The sequence below is a fragment of the Canariomyces notabilis genome (genome assembly GCF_033297395.1).
Source record: "Canariomyces notabilis strain CBS 508.74 unplaced genomic scaffold N656scaffold_3, whole genome shotgun sequence".
Classification (NCBI taxonomy): Eukaryota; Fungi; Ascomycota; class Sordariomycetes; order Sordariales; family Chaetomiaceae; genus Canariomyces; species Canariomyces notabilis.
The window spans coordinates 1,420,228-1,429,454 of NW_027041825.1; the positions used below are offsets into that span (position 1 = coordinate 1,420,228).

The 9,227-nt window shown below is 54.9% G+C and overlaps 2 protein-coding genes across 2 annotated transcripts; both read right to left on the minus strand.

The window, feature by feature from the left end:
* Nucleotides 1-1,413: 1,413 nt before the first annotated feature.
* Nucleotides 1,414-4,864, minus strand: N656DRAFT_775907 (RAD5-like protein). The gene is made up of 7 exons (XM_064814527.1): nucleotides 4,341-4,864; nucleotides 4,206-4,291; nucleotides 4,053-4,145; nucleotides 3,033-4,003; nucleotides 2,712-2,984; nucleotides 2,558-2,662; nucleotides 1,414-2,510 (listed from the first exon to the last, which is right to left on the minus strand). The coding sequence occupies exons 1-7, from the start codon at nucleotides 4,648-4,650 to the stop codon at nucleotides 1,640-1,642; spliced, it is 2,709 nt and encodes a 902-aa protein (XP_064673489.1). The 5' UTR covers nucleotides 4,651-4,864; the 3' UTR covers nucleotides 1,414-1,639.
* A 310-nt stretch (nucleotides 4,865-5,174) lies between these two features.
* On the minus strand, nucleotides 5,175-7,359 carry N656DRAFT_702694 (uncharacterized protein; the record flags this gene model as incomplete). The annotated part of the gene is made up of 3 exons (XM_064811042.1): nucleotides 5,175-5,333; nucleotides 5,400-5,798; nucleotides 5,854-7,359. The coding sequence occupies 3 exons, from the start codon at nucleotides 7,357-7,359 to the stop codon at nucleotides 5,175-5,177; spliced, it is 2,064 nt and encodes a 687-aa protein (XP_064673490.1).
* Between the last annotated feature and the right edge of the window lie 1,868 nt (nucleotides 7,360-9,227).

The window sequence follows — 9,227 nt, forward strand, 5'->3', positions numbered from 1 at the left end:
GCTTACGAAACCTATTATGGGGCCATCTCCCATCGAGTGCTAACTTGTTGAGAAACTTCCTTCATTCCGCGACTGAGCATATACGGCAGTGCAGTGCAGAGCCTCCCTTGTCAGAATGCCAAGGGAAAGGAGATGAACAACGCGGACAATTTCAAGCGCCTGATGCCACCTCGTCTGTACACGGAGCAAGACTGCAAAGGCGGCACGGATCTTCATCAGTACGCCATGAAGAAGATGCGTCTCTGCAGAGCCTTCGGCAATCACAGCACTCTTCAGCAACTCACGGTAGAAGGACGATACATCAGATGAAAGACCCAACACATCGTACAGGTCAGCCACTTTGTACGACAATCGGGCCTGCTTTCAACCCGGAGCACTTGCGTAACGAGTCTCAGCAGGTAAACGACCCGGCGAACCAGTAGCACATTGTGCAACTGATATGTGGTGGAGAGTGTGGGGTGGGCCTCGAGCACAGCTGTGAGATCAAGGAGAGTTAGGGGTGTTGCCTCGAACTTCATCTGCCAGCTTACCTCCACCAAGAAGCATGTCGACTGGTTGTTGCTTGGCGCGTCGCGGCCAGTGGTGCTAGTTCGAACATGAACAGAACTCGGACATGGAGGGAGGGAGTCAAACCCAAATGACACTCAGGTCTGCAGCAAGGAGTGGCTCATCAACCCGGAGTACTCGCATGACGAGTCGCCGCAGGTAAACAACAGCCGCAAAGGGCCTCTTTGGTGAACATCCCTGCGGATATCTCTCCCGACGCCGCAGCTGCCCTTAATCTCGGTGGTTTCCCCCGCCACCGTCGCCATTTTGCCGGCCCCTCCCTTCGCGGGCAGCAGCAGCAACAGCAACGGCAACAGCAGCAAGAGCAACAATGCGGATTTGATCGCCGCGAACCCAGATCTGTTTACACAGGGCCTACAGCGAGGAAGTTCGCACATGCGGCAGAGCAGAGGGAGGTGGCGGTGCAGTCCCCGAGTTGGCTACGAGAAAAAGTTAGCTCGCTTGAATCGAACGAGTACCCTCCCCTTCTCTTGAAGGTGGCAAGGCATGGTCAGAAGTAGAGATGATCTTTATATACTACCGCTCAGCCATTTCACTCCAGTGGCATTGCCCGGTGGGGGTTGAACGTAGGAAGGGGGACATGACTTATATACCCAATGCAACTTCAAAGGTCGCCTGGTTCCGTAATGTTGAGCAAATACTGTAATCCTGCTGGGCACTAGGCACTCAATCACATTTTGTCACCAAGTTCTACGTGTAGGATATCATCGCGACGTTGCCCTTGTTGCGTCCGTTGAGCGGAAGTATCTGAGGTGGCCTACAGAATTGGGAATGTTGCCATCCATCCTGATACTGAAGACAGCATTTGGGAGTGCGTCCGTGTTTGACGCTGTACCACACGATTGAGGATAACACACTCGATTCGTTGTGAAACTAGGAAGCAAATCGTCTACCAAGACAGAGCTATACCTCACAGGCCGCCTTGCAGCAGTGAATTTATGCACCCATGAAACCCAGCAAGTGTATCAAGCCCATTCCCCTGAATATATCCGGCAAGAGAACCAAAACATAACAGCAAATATTGATGCCATGCCTCCAAGCACCGCATGCCTCCATTGATAACAGACCGCAATCAAGCAAGCAGCTTCAAGACATCCGCCATCCTCGTCTCCTTGGCCTTCTTTTGCTTTCCCTGCTTCTCCTGGAACGCTTTGGTGACGAGGTCCCTCTTCTCAGCCTGGATGTCGAGCACACGCTCCTCGATAGTGCCCTCCATGACCAGCCGCCACACGGTGGTCGGCCGGGTCTGGCCGAGCCGATGGACACGGTCAACAGCTTGGTCCTCAATTGCGGGAGCCCACCAACTGTCGGCCAGAACAACCGTGTCGGCCGAGACAAGGTTCAGGCCGACGCTGCACACGGCCAGACTGGCCAGCATGATGCGGATGTTTGGGTCGTGATCGAGAGACCGGATCGCGGCATCGCGCTGGGTCATGTTCATACTCCCGTCGATACGGGTGTAGGCATAGCCAGCCTCGGTTAATTGCCGCTGAATCACGGTCAGAAACGAGGTCCACTGTGAGAAGATGATGACCTTGGACCCGTAGTTTTTCAGGGTAGCCTGAAGAATTTTGAGAAGAGCCTCGGTCTTGGAGCTCTTGGTCTCCGTGTCGAGCTCCTCTTCTTCCTCTTTTGCCGAGTGCTCAGGGGCCGGTTCGACAAGCTTGTCTTCTGACAGCTCGGCGCGGCACATAGGACATCTATGTTGCAGCTCGATCACCTTGGTGATACAAGCACGGCAGAATACGTGCTTGCAGTGGGTGATCACCGGGCTCGTCATCGGTTCGATGCAAACCGGACAATCTTCCTGGCTCTCAATGACGAGTCGGAGCGCCTGCTGCAAGAGGGCGCGATTCTCGGCGTTGAGTTCGACGACATCGTGCTCCTCGAGGAGCTTCAGCAGATCGGCGATGCGCTCTTTGCATAAAGTCCAATGGTTGCATCTACGCTTGTCAGTACACCGTAGCCAGTAATGGAAGATTGGACCTACGTTTGGCGAAGACGGAGAAGTCTCTCGAGAACGCCTTGAAATCGTCCTTTCTGGCCCGTCTTTGACTTGCTCTGGAATTCCTCAAGAGCACCCTTCGCCTCGGAACTGGGACATTAATTAGCGGAAGCTGAAGAGGCTTGAAAAGATGTCTTACAGCAAAGCTTCGTATTTCTTCTTTTCGTCGGGCCAGAACGTGATACGGTGAATGTATTCCGTCTTTGGCGGAAGCTTGAGATCGACAAACTTCATGTCCTTCCGGCGGCGGAGGCAGAGATCCTTCATCAAAGATTGCAATATAGCCTCAGCACGAGGATCTCCAACCGCCAGCGGCCTTGCAATGACCGTGTTGAAGATATCGGACTGCTCAATGCCGCCAGTAATGCGCAGGAACTTGAGCAGGGAATGAAGATCTTCGATGTTGTTGATGCTAGAATATGTGTTAGCCAGGTCAGGAAGCACAACACTTCAGACTTACATTGGCGTCCCGGTTAGGACCCATCTTGACTGCGCGTCCAGTTGACAGGCTGCCACAGCAGCCTTGGTTTTGGCGTTACGGATCGTGTGTCCTTCATCCAAAACCACGCGGCGCCACTTGACCTTGAACAAGGCGCCACCATTGGACTCGCTGCTCAAGGTGCCGTAGCTTGTGATGACTACCCCGTAATCCTTCAACGACTTAGCAGCAGTCTGGCGTGAACTTCCGTGATAGATGATCACTTTTGGCACGTGATCCTCCGATACGTGTCGCCGGATCTGCTGCTCCCAGTTACTCATAACGCCAACTGGGGCGACAATGAGCGTACTCCCTTCTCCGCCTGTCATGATGAGACTGATGATTTGAAGAGTTTTGCCTAGGCCCATGTCGTCGGCCAGGATGCCGCCCGACAGAAGGCTAGGGGGAGAAGCTACGGCGAAGTTGGTCGCGGTATTGATGTAACGGCCTTTGGCGTCACGCTTCCAGAGCTGCACAGACTGGGACGAACCTGGGTCAGGGAAAGCGGGGGTCTCCTTGGCCATCAGCCAGGCGAGGCCCTGAAGCTGATATGGCAGCAGCGTGGCCTTCAGGGTGTCTGGTTGCTTCGCTTGGGGCATCTGGGAGAGCTGGTCTTCATCCATAGCCAATGTCTGAGCAATATCCCCAGCGGCACGGAAGTCCACAGCCTGACTAGTCTGGGCCAGTTGCTCCAGGGAAACCTCCGGTTCACTGGGTGCAATTCCGGCAGTACCTCTGCCACTTTTCAAACCCATAGCTCTTCGTTGCTGCTCATTCTGCTTGCGGGTCTGCTTGAGTTGCGTAGCAGTCACCAGCTTATCTTTCTTGAGCCGTTCTTCAAGGTTAGTCCGGCCAAGGGGGTCACCTGTTCCGTAGATGTATATGCGAATAGGGCAGTCATAGAAGGCTTTCTCGCCAGTGAGTATTGCTTCAATCGTTATGTCCCCATTGTCCTACACCGTGTCAGTGTTTGAGGAGCAATTAGTTTCCTCCCGGACATACAATGTACTCGGCAAGTTTCGCTGCTACTGTTCTTGGGATGTGGCCAATCTGGTGTCCCAATACATTGTCCACTCGGATTGCATTGGAATCGTACTGGAAGCTCGAGTCAGCTTTGTGGTGACCTGTTGTGACGGGAAACCATGTTAGGGCTACCGGATTTGAGGGCTCTCTCTTGCAGACAACGACTTCGCCAGCCGTAGCAACGCCTGTGTAGTATCGTACACCCACAATCTTGCCGTCTGCCCGGCGTCAGCGTTGGCACGTCGATTGCCTGGATGATGTGCATACCAAAATGACCATATAACTCATGCGCAGGGCCGTCGTCACTCTGAGTAAAATCCTGGGTTGAGGGCTCGGCCTCATCGTTGGCAGGGTTCTGAAACGACAACCGTTGGGCTTCATCATAAGACGAAGGCGGCACCGCAGCCGAGCTTGAGGGTAGATGGGAGAGTGAGATAGATGGCTGACTGGATCCAGGCACAGAGAGCTGCGAGCTGGAGGATGGGGCATGGCGCGGTGACTTTGCAGGTCGGGCGGCCCCAGCCTCATCGGCGGTCAAGTCGACCACCGCACGAGGCCGCTTAGCTTGACGGGGCATCGTGAGTGGATACCGATACGCGTGGAGGGTTCTGAAGACAGCAGAATGTAAAGGGAGAGAACTGTCGTAAACTACTAAGCAGCATGCAACATATTCAATTCTGTTTCAGATTTCAGATCAGATCTTCAACTTCCTGAACAGAAATCGAATGGAAGTTGGGGAGGGAATGGTTGTGTTGAGACCCAAGGAGCTGGGACCGCGTCTAGAAAAGGAAGGAACGCGCGATCCCTGTCGCAGTGGTGCGGAAGCACGGGACTCGCACTGACCCACCCTTTGAAAGTTACTGTACTTAAGTGTACTGTGCATTATTAGTGTAACGCTGGTCATTTTCTTCTGATGATTGAAACTCTCATAATTAGATATGTAGATGTTAAGTTTAACATTCGATCAAACCAAGATTGCAATTTGATCCGTTCAATAGCAAGTTTCCATGTTTATTTCCGCATTTGACCTGAATATTATCCACACCCTGATTTACAGTTCTGCCGAGGAGATTCGTAACATCACTTCGTAATTACACAATTTCAACCGCCGAGCACACCACCCAGGAGACCACCACCCTTCTTCTTGCCGCCCTTCAGACTCTTAGTGAAGGATCCAAGTCCCAAACCCTCAAGGACACGGCTAATGCCCAAGGTTCCAAGCAAACCATCGACAAGTCCACCAAGACCAAGCCCGGCCAGCTGTGCACACAATTGTCAGCATCTTATCCCCGTGCAGCGTACACACGAAGAACTAAGTAAACTTACCAATCTGCCCACAAGGTTAAGCACTCCAGCCAGCAGCAAGCCGACAGCGGCCAAGATCTGGAACAGCGGCTCGTTGAGCAGGCCCCAGAGCGGATTCAGCTCCTTCTTGGCGTGCGGCATGTCTTCCAGCTTACGCTTGGCATTGTCGATGCACTGCGTCACGTCGCCGGTGAGGTCCTTGAGGACGTCGGCGAGGTGATGCTCCTCGGGCGTGGCCTCGCGCGCCGCCGACTTGTGCTTGGCGTTGGCCGCGATCCGGCCGTCGGGGTCGAGGCCCTTGATGATGCCCTTTGCCTCGCTGAGGATGCGTCCGCCCTCTTCGATCAGAGGCTTCACCTCTCTGACGAGCGCTTCCTCGTCGCGCTCGTCTTCGGGCGTGCGTTCGGCTTTGTCAATTTTCTGCTGGCATGTTAGATCATGCTACGGTGGTGATAAGGGGAGGAGGGCCACTGACCTCTGTGATCATCTTGCAGATGGGCCGGATCTTGTCGAGGCATTGCTCGATGCAGACTGACATCTGGATGGCCAGCTTCTTGTCCTGCTCCGCCTGCTCGCGCTTCTCCTTGTCCTCGGGAGACTCCTCTTCAACCTTGGGAATGTCTTCGATGAGGCTGCAGTGGCCGACGACGTTGCCCTTGTAGTCGACGACATCTCCATCATCGTCAATCTCCTTTCCACTGCACTTCTGCAGGTCACCTGAAGTAAGCTTGCCGATGATGTTACCGTCCTCGTCAACAACATTACCCTCGCGGTTGACTTTGCGACCAGACATGGGGTTCTTCTTCCGCTCGACGGCCTCAGGCTCCCAACGCTCTGCTTTGCCAAGGACGTTGCCGTTCTTGTCCAGGATATCACCGTCTTCGTCGACAGCCCGCCCGAACAAGATCTTGGCGTCACCCTTGATGACCCGGCCGACAATGTCTCCTGCCGGAGTGACTACAGTACCGTCCTTGGCAACGGTGCAGCCCTCGAGCTCGGCAAAGGGGCCCTCTTTCAGACCCTCGCGCTCACCCTCGGGGACGAGCTCAGCCTTGCCGAGGATGTCTCCGCTCTCGCTGAGAATATTGCCGTTCTTGTCACACATGCGGCCGACCATCCTCTTCACGTCGCCCTCGACGACGCGGCCGAAAATGACACCGCTGCCGTCGACAACATTGCCCGCCTTGTTGACGCGCTTGCCGGCAAGGATGGACTTGTCGACGGGAACCTCCGGCTCCGGTTCCGGCTCGGGCTCAGGCTCCCAGCGCACGGCCTTGCCGACCACATTGCCCGCCTTGTCGAGGATGTCGCCATCCGGGTCCACGGATTTACCCCGCAAAATTGCCAGGTCGCCCTGGATGACCTTGCCGACTTGCTCGCCATTAGAGACCACGAAGCCGTCCTTGTCGACGACGGCATCGGGGAAGCTCTCGAACGGGGCGGGCTCCTTGAGCAGCTCGTCGCGCTCGCTCTCCGAGACGGGCTCGGCCTTGCCCACAATCTTGCCGTCGGTGCTCCAGATATTGCCCTTCTCATCAACCTTCTTGCCAATGAGGTGCTTTAGGATTCCTTCGGTCACGCGGCCGACGGCTTTGCCGTCTTCGTTGACGACGTTGCCGCCCTTGTTGACGGTGCCGTTTTTGAGGATGGAAAAGTCCACTGGTTCCGTTTCCGGTTCTTCTGGGGCTGCTGTCTCGCCTTCAGCTTCGGGGTGCTCTTTGTCGGTTTCTTCTTGCAACTTTTGCTGCTGTTCGGTTTGGTCTTTCTCAGGCTCTAGCTGCAACTTCTGCTGGTCGTCCTCGGCCTCAGTCGGTTGCTTCTGAAGAGCTTCAGACGTCTCTTGGCCCTCGACCTCTGGCGCCGCCGGGGCCTCTGTTTCAGGCGGCTGGGACTGACCAGCTCTGCTCGCTTCAAGGTAGGCGTCCCGCGCTTCGTCGGTGGGTTGGTTCTGAGAGGCCTGGTCAAATGCCCGTTTGGCCATTTCGGTAAGTGACGTTTTGGTGGTGCTGGCCGTTTTGGCGGGTTGCTCCGTCTCTTCGCCTCCGGCCTTTGTCTCGATCTCAGACTGCTCGGTTTGCTCTGGCTTCTTGTCTGGCACCTCTGTCTCAAGCTGCTCTGTCTGAAACTGTTCTGGCTTCTTCTCCTGCACCTCTGTGTCGAGATCTTCTGGCTTCTGCTCCTGCGCCTCTGTCTCAAGCTGCTCTGGCTTCTGCTCCTGCAGGTCTGGCTTCTCTTTTGACAATTTCTGCTCCTCCACCTCTGGCTTCTCCTCTGACTGCTTCTGCTGCGCCTCCGGAATATCCTTCCCCATTTCCTCTGGTGCTGTTTCGGCCTCCGTGCCGTGTTCCGTTACTTTCTCTTCCTTCGCCTCCACATCGTTCATCTTGATCTGCTCGTCACCGTCTTCCTCAGCTTCTCCGCCGTCGGGTTGCTGTTGCTTGTGGGTGTATTCCCCGTTCTGCGAGAAGCCTTCGGAATGGCTGCCTGCGCCTTGACCGCACGATTCTCCCTTGGCACCACTGGTGTCGATGTCCTCGGGAAGCGGCGGCTTCGTCCGCGGAGTAGCTTCATGCTCGACGGACGGGCTTTCAGCGGTCTCGCCGCGCTTGCTTTGGGGCCAGGAGCCCGGGTACGACTTTTGGGCGATGCCGCTCATTGTGGATGTGGCTGTGTTACAGGTCTTGGCTGGATGAAATATGTGCTTGGATTTGAAATAAAGTATTGATCTGGACTTGCACTGGGGTAAGACTGTCGATCTGTTAAGGTCTAGGACTGAGGTACATTACATCCAATCCCCATGATTCTCGTCCTTTATATGCCCAGTCTTCTCAATGGACTTCATGTCCTCTCAATGAGTATCCCAACCTTCCTGTACTCTCTCATCATTCCGCTTTTCTGGACGTCATTCTCCCCCTACTGTTACGTCACGAGCTTAAGGCATGCTGGGGAGGGACTTTATGCCCATTGGGCAATGGCGGCGGCCTTCAGAAGCGATATGGGCCTAAAACCTGTAAGTAAAGCTAACGGGGTGCTGCAGGTCCCCAGTAGCTTGTCAAGATGTGGCTGGGATGGCATCTGCTGCTTCATCCTATAACTTGGTCTAGGCCCCCATCACCATCCCACCTTTGTTCGATGGTGGCCACTTGTTCAGACGGGATGACTTCATCCCATCTCGGGCGTCATGCTGGGCCACACACAGTCTGGACGGGCCCAGCGTGTCTGCATGGCAAGAGGAGCCCAGCCACGTACCGCGTTTCAGATCCACGTTAATATGGGGTAGTGGCTACACAGGAATCGAGTCGGTAGGAAACACCTTACCCATGTATTTGCAACATGAGGGGATTATATGGGATACTCAACGGAGTGCGGTCGATACGCGGAGGAAACCGTCATAGGGTTGGATCGAGGAACATAGGAGGGACGTCGAATACTAATAGCCAGGTGTGAGACTACAAACACTAGCCACTCTCATCCTACTTTCATGAGAACGAGGGCAGTGCAAAGGCATTCCCCGGGCCCCGGCCCGCCGACGAATGGACCCATGCTGTGGCAAAGTGTGCTGGAAGGGTGTGGCTCAACTGACGCTAGAGCCAAGAATCCAGCTTTTGGCCACTGAACCGCATGCTGGACCTCAGGATCTCGAAGGAAACCTGCTTTGCAACCCTACTTTGCGTAAGGCTGGCCGACCGTTACCCCCCGAGCGCCCCCAGAATTCCTGTGCGACTGGACACCCGCGACACTACGTCTAGTGTACTCGAATCCCGTAAAGCGACTGTGTTACTTCCGTAAAGCGACTGTGTTACTTCCGTAAAGCGACTGTGTTACTTCCGTAAAGCGACTGTGTTACTT